The sequence below is a fragment of the Vicugna pacos genome, chromosome X (assembly GCF_048564905.1).
Source record: "Vicugna pacos chromosome X, VicPac4, whole genome shotgun sequence".
Taxonomy (NCBI): domain Eukaryota; kingdom Metazoa; phylum Chordata; class Mammalia; order Artiodactyla; family Camelidae; genus Vicugna; species Vicugna pacos.
The window spans coordinates 16,460,925-16,481,574 of NC_133023.1; the positions used below are offsets into that span (position 1 = coordinate 16,460,925).

A 20,650-nucleotide genomic window follows, 5' to 3' on the forward strand; every position below is an offset into this window, starting at 1 on the left:
CCGGATTTGGCCCAGTGGTGGGAGTTTGCCAGTCCCTCCTGTGGAGGCTCCATGTATGTGCCTAAGGTGATTTTTCCTTCATCCATTCCCTATATACTGTGAAATGGGGAATAACTAGTATGTCTATCACAAGGATGGTAATGACGCATCTTAAATTAGTCTGGACCCCTTACCTCCAGTTTTTCTGGCATCCTGGCCATCATTCATTGAGTTGTACAGTAAATCTTGCTGAAGATGACTCATCTTATGTTACTCTTGCTAAAAATATTTTGTTTTCTCTGGTCTGTAAAATAAAATACAGACTCACAGCATGGTGTTCAGGAATCCCTGTGATCTGGCCCAAGCTGGTTTTCCGTTCTCCACCCCTCGTGCTTTCTAATCCAGCTACAGGAAGCTACTCACCTTTTCTCTGCTGTGCTCTTTGTTTCCATCTCCTTGTCTTTGCCCCTGCCGTTTGCTCTCCTGGGAATGTCCTTCTTCCTAGCTCTGCATTTTGAAATCCCTACCCTTCTCAAAGACTCAGTTTGGTCAGCTTCTCCAATAAGCTTTTTTCCCCAAGAGGAAGTAGTCTCTGCTCTCAACTTTGATAACACTGTTGCCTATAAATAAAAAATTGTCTACTTATAAACAATATTGTCTAAAAATGAAATTTTATCTTGTATTATATGGTTATTTGCTACATTCACTATATTTTTAGTATACTGGGGGCAGGGACTAACTTAGATTTTTTTTTTCCTTCGCACTGGGCTCCATATAGTAGATATTCAGTAAACTGAGTTTTCAGATGAAGGTTGCATTTCTACATCCTGTGATTATTAATGATTTAAGTGCCGAAACTCTGACTTCATTTTTCTTTTTCCTCCTTGTAGGCAAGAGCTGTTTTGGCAAAAGTTGGTTATCCTGAGTTTATAATGAATGATACTCATATTAATGAAGACCTCAAGGCAGTAAGTGCTAAATTTACTCTATTGTTTTTTTCTGGCAAGTTTTACTGGCCTCATGCCTTTCACCTAACTCAAGTCCAGCAATTAAATCTGGTGGTGCCAAAAAGCACCAACTTTTGATTCATTCCTTGGCTAGGTATGAGCCTCGTTATGCCAGGCAAATCACAAGGTTTAGAGCAGATTCAAAACAAAGGAAGTGTCAGAAAGAATGTATAGCTGAGTGGGTGCTATAAAGCAAATGGACTTGGATTTGGTCTAATTTGATCATAAAGGAAAGAATTAAGCAAACTGAGTATTTTACAATTAGTGAGCATGATCTAATGTTGACTGAATGATGTTTGTTGTTAAACCATCTTTATGTGCTTCGTTCATGTTAAATGACCAGTAATAAATCTGCCTGTCGGAAGTTACCTGCATTAAACTTTATGAGTGTTTTGGCAAATTAAATGCATATACATATGATGATAATTTATTGTGAGTTGGTCTGTATATTTGCAGTGAGTTACTGATGGAGGAATAGTACTTTTTTATTCCAATATTTTGGGGCATATATTTTCCAGTAGATATGTTCATTACAGGTCTTTCTAATCACCCACTGTTATTTTCTTTCCTACAAATAGTTCTGATAAAGAACTATTTTTCCTTACAAAAACCTCTGTTTTTATCATTCACTAGATTTTCTTGAAAAAGTAGTTTTTTTGGAATTTATTAAATAACTATGGTTCTGAGGTGTAGTTCTTTCCTGAAATTGTGGTTTAACAAGTTGCATATCTGAAAGCAATCCTAGCTTTGTAGATGCACATCGGAATTTTACAAGATTATTCAAAAGTGACTGAAAACTTTAATTAGACACTTTCTCCATTGGGCTCCAAGATATGGCCTTCCAAAGCATCGATCCAGTTGCCATGGAGGAAAATAATTACGCTTCACAGAATTCCAGTGCTCATGCAGCCCAACTTAGTATACATTGTTTCCATACTGAAAAATCTAACTACTGCTATGATAATTAAAAATACTGACACACTTGCCATATTCATGCACATTATCTTTTTTTTAAATTGAAGTATAGTTGATTTACAATGTTGTCTGAGTTTTTGATGTACAGGATAGTGTTTCAGTTATATATATTCCTTTTCATATTCTTTTTCAATATAGATTGTTACAAGATATTGAATGTAGTTCCCTGTGCTATACAGTAGGACCTTGTTTATTTTATATATAGTAGTTAGTATCTGTAAATCTCGAACTCCCAATTTATCCCTCTCCACCTGCTTTCCCCTCTGGTAACCGTAAGTTTGTTTTCTATGTCTTTGAGTCTGTTTCTGTTTGTAAATAAGTTCATTTGTGTCACTTTTTTTTTAGATTCCACATATAAGTGATATCATGGTATTTTTCTTTCTCTTTCTGGCTCACTTCACTTAGTATGATAATTTCTAGGTCCATCCATGTTGCTGCAAATGGCATTATTTCATTTTTATGGCTGAGCAGTATTCCATTGTATATCCAATCATCTGTTGATGGACATTTAGGTTTCTTCCATGTCTTGGCTGTTTTTAATAGCTCTGCTGTGAACATTGGGATGCATGTATCTTTTTGAATTAGAGTTTGTCATCTGAAAGCCAGATCTTTGTACATGCACCCCAGTGTTCATAGCAGCACTATTTACAGTAGCCAAGACATGGAAGCAACCTAAATATCCATCAACAGATGATTGGATAAAGAAGATGGGGGTATATATATACACACAATGGAGTACTACTGAGCCATAAAAAAGAATGAAATCATGCCATCTGCAGCAGCAACATTGATAGGCATAGAGATTATCATACTAAGTGAAATAAGTCAGACAGAAAGAGAGAAATATCCTATGATATTGCTTATATGTGGAATCTAAAAAAAATGATACAAATGAACTTATTTCTAAAACAAAAAGATTCACAGACATAGAAAACAAACTCATGGTTATCAAAGAGGAGGGTGGGAAAAATTAGGAGTTTGGGATTAACAGATACAAACTACTATATGTAAAAAAGATAAACAACAAGGTTCTACTGTATAACACAGGAAACTATTTTCAGTATCTTGTAGTAACCTATAATGAAATAGAATATGTATCTGTATAACTGAGTCACTATGCTGTAGACCAGAAACTAATGCAATATTATATATCAACTATACTTCAATAAAAAAATTTAAAAAAAAGTGAATACCTGAAATTTAGGAATTCAATGACTGTAGTGTATTTTGTGAAAAGAAAGCAGGTGCCCAACAGAATGCAGTGTTGGGTATATTTCCTAGTTTCTCCAGGGCCTGAACTTGAAGCTGTTAGATAACAAGCTTTTTAAGCACTTTTGTGAAGAAATGGCTTCCATCTGACTCACTGCCAAAGCAGACACAATTACCCCTAAGAGTTTCTAACAGTTTAAAAAACAGACAGTGAAAAAAATCCAAATACTTGAAAGAAAGATACATTTCTATTCAGAAACTGATAGAGAAAACTAATAAAACCCAACCTGAGAATAGATAAAGGATGCTTGATGTGCTAGATAGTAATAGTGTCACTGACGTTAATAGCAGAAGGACTGAAGTATAGCTGATACACAATGGGACTGTGTTTTCAGTTTTGGGAAACATGTAGATAAGGACTACTGTAGGGCCTATGAGAAATTTCTGGTAATACAAGCTCTGAGCATGAGAGGCTGCTACAAATGAAAAACAGCTTATGTTATTTGATGCAAGTGAAGATGTGATTCATCAGGCACAGATGCAGAAAGAAAGAGGATAGAGGTTGGGAAATGAGCTGGAAGAAGATCAAGGAGAAAGACTGAAAACTGAAATTGGGCTCATGTGTAGGTAAGGGCAGATGGAAAAGAATTTAGAGGCAAATGTAAAGAATTAGAAATTTTTTTTCTCTTCTGAGGATAAGGTAAACTGCGATACCCAGCGAAGTGTTTCTGAACAGCAGTCTTTCTATAGTCTTTGGAAAGAACAAGGAAAAAGGAAATGCCTTTTGTGTGGACCCCTGGGTAGCACACAGGAAAGCCTACTAGTTAGCCTAAAAAGATAGACATCACTTTCAAATAAACTGTATAAAGTGTACCTTTACTGAATCTTGATGGAAATTGACTCAAGTAATTTGATACCAATTGTGGGAAGATTTCTGTATCAGCCAGGAAAGCCAGACCACACTAGGTGTTTCAAGGAGAGGAGATTTAATACAGGAAATAGATTGGAAGGTGAAAATCATGAAGGTGAGGTAAACCAGAGATTAATCAATTTTTTAGGAAGCAGTTACCACTCCTGTGTATAGGGACTCAGAAGGGAGGAGGTCATGGTACCATTGCTTAGAAAAGCAGAGGAGGAACTGCCACTCTGGAGGAGAGCTGGGACTGAAGATTCTTCCAGAGCCATTGTCAGAAGAAAGAGGAGAGAGAGCAAATGAAAGGGGACAACCACAGCATCCTTTACCCTCCTGCCACCTGCTGATTTCCCCCAGAGCCTCCTATTGACAGGAAGCCAACTGGCAATGGAGCCCAAGAAACATGGTTTTCAGATTCTCAGCCCCAGCATTATAGAGCAGAGTATAAGGGTGGCCATGTGTCTGAGAGACAACAGTAAATAATCAACACCATTAGGCACTCATTCTTGTGAAGGCCAATGGAGAATTGCAGTAGAAGCTGAAATCAGAATCACAGCTGGCCTCCATTTACTTAGGAGAATTAGACATGGATAATTTTTTAGGGATGATCAGTGTTTCTGGTGAGTGATATACACATACACATATAGACATAAATATGCATATAGAGATACATAGGTAATATGTGAAGCCATGTAATATTCTCAGGGGTGGGTCTTGATCTGCTCTGGCCAGTGGAACACTTGGGTGTTTCTGTGTGTATGTTTTGTGTGTGTATAAATTGACAGGGAGTACTGCTGCCACTGTGCAAGAGTAAGGTGATATTTAGGTGGAATGCTCCAGAAAAATAGGTTGTTAAAATATTGAAATAATTCTGTGGGTTTTTTTTTTTTACCAAAATGAAATTTTGCCCCCAGCTCTCTAGTGATCTCTGGCCACCACAGCCCTGGAGAGACAAGAGTGGGCACTGGAGGGAGGTGCACTGGTGCCCACCAACCTTCTAGCCAGTCTTCCCTACCTATCACACCGGCCTCCATCTCGAGTGTTCCACTGGCCAGAGCAGACCAAGATCTCCCCTTACTCCTGGTGCTGGCAACAGGGCACCTGGTTTCATCTGGTTCCTGAGTTTGGTGTGCTAGCTGGTGCTCCCTCAGAGTGACCTTTCTGTGTCTCCTTATGTGAGGTGTATCTTCCATGGTGTACTGTCTATGTAGGTTGGTAAACATTTTGAACATCACTCCTGTATGTAGGCATGCATATATGTATACATACGTACTACTTACAGGCATAGCCACCTAAACATGGCAGTGTTGCATATTACTTCATTATTTAAGTAAAGCAAAACACGAATCTAAAATCCAGATTCCATTAAGTATTCAGAGAATTCTCTGGGTGCCTAACATAAAATCTTTCTTAGAGATATTTGGATATATAGCTGAGTATCTTTAAGTGGATTCAGCTTAAAAAGGGTTCTAGATCTGTACTTCCTAATGGCTTATGTAGATTCTTATCAACTTGTATTTACTGATCCTACAGAGGAGCTGAACACATTTCCTTCTTATGCCCTTATTATAATGGTGTTCCTCACCATGGGGAGGATAATAGCTTTATTCTTCCATTTAGCCTGTGGCATTTGGTGCTTGGCATCCAGGATAGGATTTCCAAGAAGAGAACGATTCCCTAAATTTTATGATCTGGACAGCTGTTCTTAGGAAATGATATGAGAGCCCCAATTAATTCCCCGAAAGTCACTCAATTGAAAAGTCAGGCAATGGAAATGATTGAAAGTCATTATCAACTTGACCTAGATTTTCAGCAGTAACTGAAAGGACAAGAGACTTTTGGGCCAATTATTGTCCTTTTCAGAGCTTAAACTTTTTTTTTTTTTGAAGATTACAAGTGGTTCTAAAATATTCATGTGCATTCATTCTTGTTGTCTCTACAACAAGTAAAACTTTCCCGGTGATTACTGCATTTCATCATTTTTTCTCACTCAAGGCCCTGTTGAAAATTTTGAAATTATCAAAGTATTATTGCATGGTGGAAAATTTGGGCAGTAGAGAAAAGGAATGAAAAAGCACCCTTAATGTTTGTACTTGAACATAGTAATACATACTTCTGTTTTAGTGTATTATTTTCCATTTTGGGGAAGCTATAATTGATGCTTATGTATAATTTTGCATACTGACCTCTACAGGTGATGCATTGTTTTGCCTTGTCTTCCACAGCCATCATTAGGATTTTAACAGCTGTCTGATACTAAGTAAACTGTACTCTGACTTATTTAATCACTGCAGCTCTTCCCACCCATAATTCTTACCTTCTCCTCCTCCTTCCTTGTACTCTTTTTGTTGAATTGTCACTTTTTTTTTATTAGGACGAATGAAAATAACACTGAAGTAGCAGCCTAATGATTTGGACTTTACGACTTTGCAATGTTCCATAATCTCTCTGTCTCTGTTTCCCATCTGTCATGCGAGAATAACAGCGGCAGGCCCTTCCTGTCTTACAGGAGAAAGTCAAAATTGGTCCCTGTGATTTCCATTAAATAAATGGACTACATCAACTCTACCAGGCTAAGAAATAGAAAATATTCTCAGTTTAATAATTAAAACAATTAAAAACTTATCCTTCTAAGCATAGATAATCTGTTGTCAAATTACTTGCCCCTGAGTTTTACTGCCCATGATTATTTCCGTGGCTGTGGTGGAACCAAATTTATTTAAATTGAAACTCTTCTTCTTTGAAATTTTTGAATGGTTTTCCATTTAGTGCCTGTAGAACAACCTGAATATCAAGATTCTTCTTCTTTTTTTTTCAAATGAAACAGGAGAGTATCACCATTAGCAATCTCTTCTAAAAGTAACAGCTTGACCCCATTGATATTACCAAAAAAAAGTTAGTATTTTTGAAGGAAATTCCTTTGGGAGAGTTTCCTGGAAAGTGCTCTGAACCCAAGAACGTATCTGAATTTTCTTTCAGTTACAGTCACATTCTGAAGGTTCTGGCAGAGCTGTCTTGGGAACAAAAGCTAAAAAGGGTTGAACAGTGGACACCTCTTTAAACTATGTGATCTGGGAATGCCTTAGGATTGCTAGTTACGATTGCCTCTTAAGCAAGGAGCTTACTCTGTTTCTTCTGAGGCTGAGTATAAACATCTATCAAAATACAATTGACTGTATTTCTTTTTATTATGAACCATCTGAAACACTGGAAGAGTATATAAAATCATATTTTGAACACCTCTGCCTTTAACAAATATTAAACATATTGTCATCTTAGCTGTGTACATGCACACATACATTTTTGATGAATAAACAGATAGATTGGAAATTCTTTGTGTAATCCTCCTTGACCTAACATCCTTCCTCCCTGCCTATGTCCTTCCCTAGGTACGAACACTCTATTGAATTCAGTGTTTCTCATTCCTATGCATTTCTTTATGCTTCTGCTACAGAGCTATGTATCCATAAACAACATGTAGTATTGTTTTACATGTTACAGAACTTTACATTCTCTCATACATACAACTTGCCGTATTTACTCAGCTTTGGTTTTGAGATTATTTCATGTTCACACATACAGACTATTTGTTTAGACTTCTGTATGGTTTTCCATTATGTGACTATACCACGATTTATTTATCAGCCATCCCCCCTGCCCCAAGAGGACTGAGGGAGGAACAATAAATCATATCTTTGTAACTTGTTGGCTAAGTAGAATACCAAGGATGTCCGGAATTGATACTTTTATTCCTGCCTTTCTCCCTGTGCCTTTATTTTACTCCTTTCTTTATATTTTGGCTTGCCCCCAGGCCAGAGATTGCTAAGATGAATGATTAACAAAAGTTACTCTGCAGACAAAGTGAGTACCTGTGATATGTTAGGGAAGAGATCAGTCTGAGCCAGACATTGGCCAACACGTAGTCCACCGTCCAGTCTGTAATCGTTATGTTGTATGTATTCATTCATATCTATAATGTGATGCCTGTGGGTTTCATATACACTCATTTGCCACATTGTAATTTTTGCTTTTAAAAGAGGATCATGGCTTAAATTCATAAAAATATGATAGATAATAAGAATTTGATTACTCTTCATTATTTGCTTATTCAAATATGTATTTTTCTTATTTCATTTGCCACAGTAATATATTTTAAAACCAAAGCATTAGGGATGACTGCAAACCATTGCTTTTACTGTTACACAGATATTATTTACAATATTTAGGTTAAGTACTGCTAGTTTTGTACACAGAGTGCATATACAGTTAAAACTGTCTGCCATTCTCCCTCCAAAAAAAAAAAAGGCAAACTCAAGGATCAGTTGTCTTTTTCCCTATTTTAATAGACAACATTGTCATGAGCCATCAACTTCCTGTTTTTCCATGCAAGCTATAATCTGATTTGCCTCTGTAATTTCATTAATTTTAATGACCAGAGCATTTTTTGAGTGTTAACAGATAGTTTCTACTAATAATTAAATTATTCTAGTGACTCCATTGTGCTTAGGGTAGAAGATAAGTCTGAATCACTTTCATTTTTTCCTTCGTGAACAAATGCTGATTATAGTAAATTGGATTTCAACATTAGACTAAATCATCATCTATAAACTAAACGAGGTTTCAGCTAACCAAGCTGAATGTTATTAGAAGGACCTATGTGACAAATAAAATATACATTTTTAGAAAAGATCAAGGACTCATGTGGGCAAATTAATTTCAAACTTAAGGTAATATGTTTTATAAAAGGTTAAAGTAGGTTTTTTTTCAAGTACAAAGCAAATAAAGCATATTGCAAATTGCTGGAGCTTCTTTTGGTTTTTTGTTTTTACTGTGATCCAGAAATGACCATATTGATTTTTGAGCTTTTTGTTTTAAAAGAAAATCACTGAGATTAAATTTCATGGCTTTGTGAATACTGTGTTAATGGGTGACGGCTGAGAGATGATGTGAGGAGTGCTAGCTTCTCCACTGGTCACTTGTTTGGGTGCTTAAGTCTTTTTTCAGAGCCATCTCTTATCTGCACTTAGAACAATGATGGTTGTGGTTTGTTTTATTCAGATCAAGTTTTCAGAATCTGACTACTTTGGCAACGTCCTGCAAACCCGCAAGTATTTAGCACAGACTGATTTCTTCTGGCTGAGAAAACCTGTTCCAAAAACAGAGTGAGTAGAAAAGAAAAAGAAATCAAGAAAGAAATAATGAAAAAGTGAAATAGGTGAAATAGATAAATATTTTGGTGGGAAGTAGAGTCTCTTTAGATAAAACTTTGCAATTCCCCTCAAGTCAGAGTAGCTGGCTTGCCAGTTATCTTGGCTTGGCAAAATCTGTTATGTTTTGGCAACTCTTATTTTTGATACTAAATGAATCAGTTGTTCAATCCAGTTGTGGCTCCCTCACTCCTAGCATCAACACATAGCAAAACAAGGCTTATTAAGATGCAAATGTTCAAATCATTTCTAGATCTTGTTATTTACATCTATATAGATATAGGAAACAAATTTCTTTAGAATTTCACACTCAGGCAGAAACTGATAGATTTTTTTAAAAAAAGCAAATATTTAAAAAATAAAGTATGATTACAAGTGTAGAAGTAATTGCATACAGGCGCATCTCATTTTATTGCACTCAGCTTTAATGCACTTCGCAGATAATGTGTTTTTTAGAAAATGAAGGTTTGTGGCAACCCTGTGTTGTAGATGATGGTTAGCATCTTTTAGCGATAAAATATTTTTCGATTAAGGTATATACATTGTTTTTTAGACATAATGCTATTGCAAACTTAATAGATTACAGTATACTGTAAATGTAACTTTTATATGTGCTAGGAAGCCAAAAAAATTCCTATGACTCACATTATTGTGGTATTGACATTATTATGGTGGTCTGGAACTGAACCCACAATCTCTAAGATATGCCTTCGATTATGAAGTAATTAGAGGATGTTTGTTGAGGTAATGAGTGTCAGAGAATTGATAGCTTTGTTATTTTCCTTCAATAGCAGTTATGATGTATTGCCTTCTTCCCACATGCTGGTAGTAACTTTTTCTACAGGTTAGAGAAGTTTCCTTAGGAACTTTTGGGGTTAGGGCCAGCCATGATTTTCTTCCATAGCAAAACATGTATGATAATGATGATGATGATGATGGCAACTAAAATTTATTACATATTTACAGTGTGCCAGGAAGTGTCTTACATTTTTTAATTCATTTTATCCTCATCAATTCTGTGAGGTGTAGGTACTATTTATTAGCCCCATTTACAAATGAGTAAGAGGCTTACAACTGAGAAATTCTTCAGCTCAGATTTAGATTACTTTCTGTTCTGCTATGGTCCAATTTTCCATGTTTTTTTCTCTTTGTTCTCCAGAGTGCATAATTTCTATTGATCTGTGTTCAAATTCACTGATTCTTTCTTCTGCATTCTCAGATTTACTGTTGACCTGTCTAACACATTTTTCATTTTGATTTATTGTATTTTTCTTTTTCTTTTTAAAAATGTTTATTTTTATGTTTTCAATGGGGATACTGGGAATTGAACCTGGGACCTCGTTCATGCTAAGCATGCACTCTACCACTGAGCTATACCCACCCTCACCTTTACTGTATTTTTCAACTTTAGAAGTTTCATTTATTTTTCTTACAGTTTCTGTTTCTCTGTTATAATTCTTTATTTGTTGTCATTGTCATCATATTTTCCATTAATTGTTTGAATATAGTTTATTTTATTAAACTAATTTATAATAGCTGCTTTCAAGTCTTTGTCTGAAAAATCCAGTCACTCACTCAGTTTTTATCAGTTGCTTTTTTTTTTTTTACATTTTTTTCTTCTAACATCATTTTTTGTCATTGTTGAAAATGGCATTTTAGATAATACAGCAGCTGTGGATTCTGATTTATTTTTCTGAGGCTTTTTAAAAAGTAACTTTCCTGGACTTACACTGTGGAATCTGTCTCCCCTACACTATGTGGCCATGGATGTCTCTGCTTATTTTTTAAATTCTTATTTTTTAGCCTCCCTTCATAGAGATTGTCCCTGTGTCTACATAGCTGGGTCCTCAGCCAGGGGTCGTGGCAGAGCTTGTGCTCAAACGTTTCAGACCTGTAGGGTTTTTGCCCTCTGCCCGTTGATCTGCATGGGGCTTGGGAGTGCATTCAAAGTCACAAGGACTTTTCAGTCACCCTTGGAGTTTACTTGCCACTGGGCTCTCTTGGGTCTCCCTGCGCACGTACCTAGTTTCCTAGTCAGCCAGAGGTGTATGGAGAACTTATCTCACTCATCTGTGACTCTCTTAGCTCTAGGAGCTCTCTTTTAAATTTCTGGCTGGTCTGTCACTCTCCTCAGTGATAACTGTAACTTCAGGCTAGGAAAGCTGTGGGTTTTCCTCATTTGTTTTCTACCAAGTGTATCACTTTTAGTTGGCAGGGTTGCAGGTTTTCACCCCACACCTAACTGAGTCCACCCCTGTGGCAGCAAAATGGCAGATTCTCTAGTCAGCCCTATCCTAACAAAATAAGTTCTCACTTACTGAGCTGGGAGGGATGGGAACAGTCCCGGGCAAGAAGGCCACAGACTCCTGTTTCACTTACTCGTAGGTTATTGCAGTTTTTCAAAATTAACATTTTTCAATTTGTTGTTTGCCTTTGATCAGTTCCCAGAGCCTTAAAGTGGTTTTTTGTTGACAGTTTTGTCCATTTTTATACTTGGTTTTTGTGGAAAGGATTTGTTGACCTTTTCATAGTGTCATAGCTGGAAGCCTGACTTCCACGGCCTGCTTTTTTTTTTTTTTTTTACGGTCCACATTTTGACCTTGGCTGATATTCTGGTCTCCAGATCTTTAGCTGCCTCTTTTTATGGTCCCTGGGTCTCTTGTTACTCTGTCTTCCAACTCCCTGCTCTGTTCTGGCCTCTGGAAAAACTCTAGCCCCTGTACCCTCCGTTGGCTTAAGCTATGATGACCGCCTCTCTTTGAGCCGTGGCTCCCATCCAGCCATCCTGCCCTCTCCCCTTCAAACTGTCTTACAGTATGCACCTCCAAAGTTAGTTAAAAGTGTTTGACTCTAAGGAGTAGGCCTAAAGCTGAACCACTCCTCTTACCTATCCCTGACTCCACTCAAAAATACAAAGGAAGAAAGCAGAAGACTGTAGAACTTGTTTGGAAATGACAGAGAGCTGGTATAAACCCATCTGCTCCACTGTCCTTGACTTTCTCCTTTTACCACAGTATCTCTCAGTCCATCTCTCCTGTTTCACTCTCAACTAGAATTATTCAATAGAAATTTTGGATTTAGGGTTCTGAAACCAGCTTCTCAAATCACACGACTTCAGGTGGTTTTCAGTATCTCAGTGAGCACCTGCATGTAGTACATAAATCCTCCTGCCCTTTCAGGTCCACATCAGATAAGTTCAAACTCTGTTGTAGCAACTTGTAAAACATTCAACGTTCTCACCAGTATTTTTGTGAATTTTCAGGGTCTTCTCAGGGACCCTTCCATATTGGAGATGCTTCTAAGTTGATATTCTTTAACTTCAACCTGTCATTACTCGTTTGGGCTTGTAGCAAGGCCTGGGTTGCTAATTGAGAAACTCCTGAATGTGTCATTTTTATCATCCTAACATACTCGTGGGCTGTACAAGTCTAATGGCCTTGACTATTTCTAATATTTGTGCCTTGGAAAAGTGCTGGCTGACTTTATGGGCTTAAGCAAACTGTGTGATTTGTGTTGCTTTCTTCTGTCAGTGAACACAAATACTTCTTTCACAAGGACATGAAATTGGATAATGTTTCTGGAAAAGTTCTCTAGGAATGAAAATCAGTGCAATGCTACTAATTCCTCAGACTGTGTCTATTTCAGGAAAAGCAGCATTAAGAAATTGAAGGTCCTCTTTGCAAGATAAAGTGATATGATAGTCATTTGTTTTAGAAGAAATTTTGGGCTGGCCCTTTTAAGACATTGTTGGGAATTTTAGCTTCATGATATACATCAACTTTAATTGACATCTTTCAAGTCTGAAAATTCATGAGTTAATCGAGTGAGGATGATCCTGGAGTAGCTCCACTACACTGGTTTACTTTGAACGGCACATCATGATTATATTTCCACAAAGCCCTGAAATAACATTTTGCTTCTTTGTGGGTATAGGAGATAAACACCCTTTATCTTTCATTCTCATGGAATCCATTTTAGCTGCACTAATGTGCATTAAGACGTTTCTAACATGATGGGAAATGTCATCAAGAATGAAATTAATTGGGTGGTCATCCCTGAAGTTACATATTTAGGGGTTAGTTCTCAGAATTGTCACTTCATCAGCTTGCTTAAAAATAGAGTATTTACTTCACTGCTCAGCTTGAGTCAAAAGTAATTTCTTTCCCTCAGGATCCTCTTTCTTTGACAGAAATGATTTTAAGCCAGCCTCCCTATTAACTCACTATCATTCTGCTGTGAACAAACATGTCTGAATTTTTCTCCATCTTTTGAAAAATATGTAAAAATACATCAAATGTACAAATTATGGTCCTGCCCAGAAGTTTTGTTTGCAAAAGCATTATCTACTGCATGGAATAGGATGGATATACTTTACAGAATATGCGAAATAAAGCAATAAATACTCTGTGATTTTTCCATTCCATCCCTAGGCTATCTTTGAGTTGATAAGTAATATGTAAAACTTCAGCCTGATGTATATCATTTTATATGGTTCTTTTATGTATCGCATTGTCCAATACATCCCCATATATTTTTGGATTTGAAATTTATATGAGACCTCTTCCTACTGAATACTTCCCCAAACACAAACTGCAGGAACACCCTGAAGACACAGTAAAAAGAATTTAAAGCCCTTGAATGACACTCTTTGTTTATTCAAGTACATGTATACATAGCAATAAATAGATTCAGTGACTGTGCCCAGCACATACCACTTGGGCAATTCTCTTAGCCTATAAGGAACTTAAAATCTTGTTGGGAGGTCAGTTGTGCAAATTCAAAGGCCTTCAGGGCCCATCAGTTAACAAATGATGAGCTGGACAGGTATAAATGAGAGGGCGTGGTGAAGACCGTGGAGAACTAGTGATTGCACACCTCGTTTAAAGGAATTTCATTTCAGTACTTTTAAAAAAACATTGTGTTGGACAAACAAAACGTTTTTCTGGGAAAATTCAAGCCATTGGGTAGGACTTAGTCTGTGGACAGCCAGCTGCAGTTAACTATTGCTGTATAATGAACCATCCCAAAATTTAGAGGGTTAAAGTGACAATAATTATTCATTTTTCTCTCTCATGACTGCTTGTCACTAGGCTCGGCTGGGTGGTTCTTGCTCATGGGCCGTGTGTGTATGTTGTGGTCAGGTAGTGGCTGGGGCTGGAGTCACGTGGGAGGCTTCCTCTCTTACGTCTAGTGGTTGATTGCTACCTGTTGGCTGGAGCGCCTCCTGTGGCCCTCCCCCGTGTGTACTGGGCTTCTTTGTGGCATGCTGATTGAGCACGAAACTTTAAAGGGCAAGTTTCCTGAAAGAGAGAGAAGGAAGGAGGCCCGTGTGTATGCACAAGGGGGAGGTTGTATTGCCTTTCATTGCATAGCATTGGCAGTCATGTGGTGTCATTTCCACTGCATTTCATGCTTTAGAAGTGAGTCACCAAGGCTAGCCCATAATCGAGAAGGGAGGAATTTAGAGTCTACTTCTTAATGGAACAAGTGCAAAAAAAAGAAATTGCAAACACTTACTAAACCAGTACATATGGCCTTACATTAGAGAATAGTAAAACTAAATATATAATAAACTTGGATATAATCAGGGAGATATACAAAATATTTAACAGCTGGCTTGGTGTGGATACTGACCAATCAGAAGAAATAATAGCATCCGCAACTGGTAGGCTCCATTAGTGCAGTTACTTAATATCAGGGTATAATCAGGGCTCCAAGCATGTCCTGGAGTCAGCAGGAGCTCCGGGAAGTCAGGAAAGGTGAGATCCTGAGTCTGATAGGAGATGTTTTAGGAATTCTTGCTGAAGCTTCAGAGGCCCCATTAGGCCCCATCTGGTTTTTTGATTTCTTTGTTTTGTCTGTCTTTGTCCATCAGCAGTTAGAAACATTGTTCCTACATGGCTCTTACTCTAATGTTTTGAAAGTTTATTCTTTGTAGGAGAATAGAGCTCAATGGTATGGTTTAGCATGCAGGAGGTCCTGGGTTCAATCCCCAGTGCCTCCATTAAAAAATAAAAAGATGAAAGTTTATTCTTTGCTAAAGGGAGGGGAGTTGGGAGAGATGGGATGAGCTCCAGGAATACACATCATCTTATGTGCATATTGTAGCTCAGTCCAATGCCATTAAGAAGCCAAGTTGAGAGGCATCTGGATTCTCTCCTCTTGACCCAAAGAGCAGACAACCAATTCTGGGTTCATTGTGTATTAATTTTATGTTGCTGCTGTAATGAATTACGACAACATTATTAGCAACTCAAAACAACACAATTGTATTCTGTCACAATTCTGTAGGTCACAAATATGGGATGGCTTGGCTGTTTTCTGAGCTCCAGATTTCATAAGGCTGAGATCAAGGTGTCAGGTGTCAGCTGGCTGGACTCTTAGCAGTAGCCTCTGGGAAGAATCCTCTTCCAGTCTCATTCAAATGTTGGCCCAGTTCCTTATGGTTATAGAACGGAGGTCCCTATTTCCTTCCTTGGATCCTCGGGGACTCTTTCTGGTCCTTGCACATGGCCCCTACATCTCAGAGCCAGCGACAACATGTTGAATCCTTCTCACCCCTGAATCTCTGACTTCACATCCTGCAGTATCTCTTTTGACTTTGTCCTCCGTTGCATCTCTGGGATTCCAGTCAGAGCAGGTTCTCTGCTTTTAAGGACTCATGTGATTAGATTGGGCCCATCTGGGATAATCCAGAATAATCTCCCTATTTTAAGCTCCTTGACCTTAATTATATCCGCAAAGTCCTTTCTGCCATGTAACATAACGTGTTGACTGGATCCAGGGATTAGGACGTGGACATCTTTTGTGGGGGCCATAATTCTACCCACCATGGGTAGTGCCATTAGGTCAGTAAAGGTGCTTTCCCCTGTACTTTTTCCCTCAGGGAAGTAAGCCAGCCAGTAAATTTGTGTTAAACATTAGGGTTTATTGACATGCTAATCCTAAATTTGAAGGAAAAGAATATACATTTTATGGAAATGAGTATAGGTTTCGTCTCTGACAGAAAGAAGCACTCTTTCTTCATTTCCAGTGATGTCTCCAGTATAATATAATGCTTACTAGAACTGGTTTGAAGTCAGACTAGACCTTGTGCAAGTATATAATGCTTGTAAGTCTCATTGTCCTTATCTGCAGTGATGAGGAGAACAGGTGGCCCAACTAGAACCAACACGTGCTTTTTCTACCAGTTTCCTGTTAGTCTGGCATAATTATTCTATTAGACATAATTTAGTAAAATGATTATTCTGAAAAGGAATTTATACACGTTTCTTTTGGGAAGTTTAGTTTAAGACAAATGCTTGGGTTTAACCATAAAGGGCGGTGCCCCTCACTCACAGGCATCTAAGTCAATGGGTCAGCAAACTATGGCTTGAGGGCTGAGTCTTGCCTTCTGCCTGGTTTTGTACAGCCCATGAGCTCAGAATGATTTTTAGAGATAAATGTTTGCAGTTGATGGCAGGACACACTAACTTTGAACACCAAAGTGAAATGTTCTCCTGCCCCCAAAGAATTTCATTCTTCTCATGGATAGGCCTGTGCCACCAAAAATTGTACTCGGTTATTATCATATTTTGAATTTCATCAATAAAATTCTGTGGAAAAGTTTCTTTCACTGTAAAAGTACCTATATAACATCCTTGATTTTACCTCTTGGCCCACGAAATGCCTGACTAAATGTTTACGATCTGACTGTTTACAGAAAAAAATTTGCTGAGCCTGATCTAAGTAGCCTACTGTGTGTTTGAAATGGAGTGTAGACTCTTCATAGTTAGAAGGTACTCCCAAGGTCTCTTAATGCAGTGTACTAGTTTTAGAGCTAAAAATGAACCCCGGGAAGGTAGGCGACTTTTCCACCACAACTCAGCAATTTAGGGATAAAGGCAGGGCGAGCTGTTAGGTCTTTTGGTGCTTAAACCAGTCAGCTTTCTATGGGAGCAGGCAGACCTTTCTTCATTTCTCTTTACGTGAGATTGTCACCAATCTCAAACCTTTAATGGACAGGTCAGAGGTGATGCAGCATGGAGAACTCAGCTGTCCCATGGACCCATTGAACAGAGCCTGCCAAACATCAGCGTCTTGCTGCGTTCCCATCTGTGGGGAGGAGAGTCCGTTAGATCCTAGAATTTTTCATTAAGGCGTTTCAGAAGCACTGGTGCTTTTCCCGTTAGGTTAATAACAGTGAATAACCAGGCATGTTAATATAGTCTCATTAAACCATGTTCAATTTCGGATGAGATTTTTCACTGGCAGACCAATAGCCCCAAACTGAAGTGGTAATTTCCCTGTGCGCCCCACTTCCCCATTGTTCACTGGTGGTTTGCTGATAAGTCCTGGCATGTTTGTTCTTGCTGCTCTCCTGCCTGGGTAATGATGATCACTTGGTGATACTTGTTCCTCTTTCTACAGGTGGTTCACAAATCCAACAACCGTCAATGCCTTCTACAGTGCATCCACCAACCAGATCCGTGAGTACCGTCTCCTTGTCTCCTTGTTAATGTGGTGCAGAATGGAAGGACCTTTTCCAGACTGTGATTTAAGAGCAGGGCATACTATATTTTCCCCCCAAAATGACCAGGTGTGTTGGCAAAGGAAGTTTGCTTCCCTAGCCATATACCCAGTTTTCCTCATTCTCTTTACATTGTAAGTTTTTAAAAACGCTTTATATCACCATTAAGTTAAAGAAAATAGCTACAATAAACACTACAGTGATGTTGGCCATGAAAAGGAACAAGCTTCCACTTTCCTTTCTTAATGATCTTACTGATTTTTGTCTATACCGTTTTATTTATTTTTAAGATTGACAGGGAAAACAAGCAGGTAACTGGGCAGATTTTAGAAGCTGAGGGAACTATCTGTAAGAGAAGCTTTGAAATACTCTAATTAATCCTTGGATCTAAAGCCTTTAATTCCTTTATGTACATGTACTGGGTATATAATTACAAGTACCCTGATAAAGTAGAAAAATTATTAAAGATCAGATTTGCACAAATTAAAACTCTGACAGTGCTGAGTGCTGGCAACACGTACACATAGTGCCTGGTGGAAATGTAAATTGATTCACTCACTTTGCAGAGCAATTTGGCAACACCTAGAAATGCCCAAGATGGGCATGCGTATCTCTGAATATCATTTGCCCTCTTGGTATGTGCCCAAATGCCGCTTCTCAAAGTGTGGTCCTGTGACAGCATCCCAAGGGGACTTGTTAGAAGTGCGGATTCTTGGGCTCCACCTTAGAGCAGTTGTTCACAAACCCTGAATGGGGGGCTCAGAAATCTGTTTTATTAAGCCCTCTAGGTGACTCTAACATAGTTTGAGGCCTGCTGCCTTAGAGAAGTGTTGCAGGAGGAGGCCCATGTGAGGATGCTCATTGCAGTGTTGCTTATAATAGCAGAAAAGGGAACGTAACCAGCATGCCTCTCTGCAGCAAAATGAGTCGCATGTGTCATTTTCACACAAGGGCATGCCATACTGCAGTGGACAGTGAGTGGCCAGAGTGACATGTATTAACTTGGGTGAAGTTCACAAATAATAGGTTGTGTGTGGGGAAAAAAAAACTTGGGAAAATATATAGAGTGTGATACCATATAAAGTTGAAAAGCCAGCAGAACAGTTTGTATTGTCTGGTGGTCCATTCATATGTAGTGAAAAGTATGAAGACGGTCAGGAGGATGACACACACAAGTTCAGGTCGCAGCGACATGTGGTGGAGGCCAGGCTGCCCCTGTGCAGGCCCTTGCAGGCTTTACATCCCCCTGCACCCCTGCTGGTCTCCACCTTCCCTCCTGTGCGTGGGGAGCACATCTAACCTCGTGGTTTTAAGCATATCTCTGTGCTCCTTGTTGAATGTGGGGCATGGAATTTATAAAGACTTGGTACCTTTGACCATGCCCCTGCCGTCTCCTCACTGGATGCTGATCACAGCCTTCTCACTTGCCTCCTTGCTTTCGAACTTATTCTCCCTTCAGTCTATTCTTTATGAGGGGGAAGTAATTAGGTTTATTAATTTATTTCTATTTGGAGGAGGTACTGCAGCCTATTCTAAATATAGTACTGCAACCATTTTGAGATGTTTTACAGTCATCTCATGTCCTTTCTTTGCTCAGAATCAACCAGTTATCAGCATTCCCCCCCGCGAAAATAAAAGCCAAATTACTTGAAATGTCCCAGAGGCCTCTTACCGTGCTGCCTTTGTCTCCTCTCTGTCCCAGAGCATGACACACTCTTCCCTCTGGGCATTTGTACTAGGGATTCTCTTTGCCTTGGAAAACTTCCCCAAGTGATTTGCAGGGTTTGTGTTCCCACTTCCTTCCAATCTTTGCTTGAATGTCACCTTCTCAGTGAGGCTTCCTGTCTGCCCACCTGCCATGGGTCCTCTGTGCTGGCCCTCATCCTGACAGGACTCCCTGGCCATAGCGGACAGCCCACTCCCAGCAGACACATCTCCTTAGAGTTGCCCTCGTGTGGCCATTTTTAGGACTGGCAGTCTCTGCAAGACTAGTCTGGGAGAGTAGTGAATTGAAGGAAAGCAAGCAGATGGTGGTATATTATTATCATGAAAATACCATTGCTTTCTCCCCCCCCCAGCTTTATTGAGGTATAATATTTATTATTTAATCTTTATTTATAAATAAACATTTTATATATTTAAAATGCACAGCATGATGTTTTGCTATAGCTCCAAGTTGAGAACTAAGCTGTGCTACATGGGAATTTCTGATATTCTAGATATTAATTAGAACTGCTGTTTATAATACTGTAAGTTATTTGTATAATATGAATTAGAATAATATCACCTGGAGTAACTTATTGGATGATAGAAAGTTCTTTAGATTTTCTGTTTTAAAATTTTACTATGTACATGCAAAAGAATATATATAACATGCTAGAACCCATAAAGTTATAAAGTATATTTTATATGTTTATCAACCCACCACCCATCCAAGAACTGGAACATTCCTGATGTCATTCCATCTGCCTGTGCTCCTCCCCATCCCTTTCTTCTTTCTCACCATAGCAGTAACCACTCTTCTGATTTTTGTGTTTATCATTTTCTTGTTTTTTAAAAAAATTAATTTTAAACCACTTATTCCTAAACAGTATATTGTTTATTATTTACTTATTTTTAGCATAAAAATGGTATTATATTGCATGTAATCTTAAACAGCTGTGTTTTTTCAACCAACATGTTTTTAAGATTCATCCATGTAGCATGGGGCAGTAGGTTTTTCATTTTCACTGCTGTGTAGTATTCCGTTGTGTGACTGCACCCCAGATTACTTACCTGTTCTACAGACCTGTGTGTTCCCCCTGAGATTTTTGCTGTTATGAACAATGTTGCTCTGAATATTCTCGTACAT

General features: G+C 38.4%; 1 protein-coding gene across 1 annotated transcript in view; it reads left to right on the top strand.

Annotated features, from left to right (window-relative positions):
* The window catches only part of PHEX (phosphate regulating endopeptidase X-linked), a 168,456-nt gene that overhangs the window by 107,942 nt on the left and 39,864 nt on the right, over positions 1–20,650 (top strand). Inside the window, exons 13-15 of the mRNA XM_006213000.3 lie at positions 870–947; positions 9,142–9,245; positions 17,700–17,758. Coding sequence (XP_006213062.1) covers positions 870–947; positions 9,142–9,245; positions 17,700–17,758 — 241 coding nt within the window. The remainder of the gene's footprint in view (positions 1–869; positions 948–9,141; positions 9,246–17,699; positions 17,759–20,650) is intronic.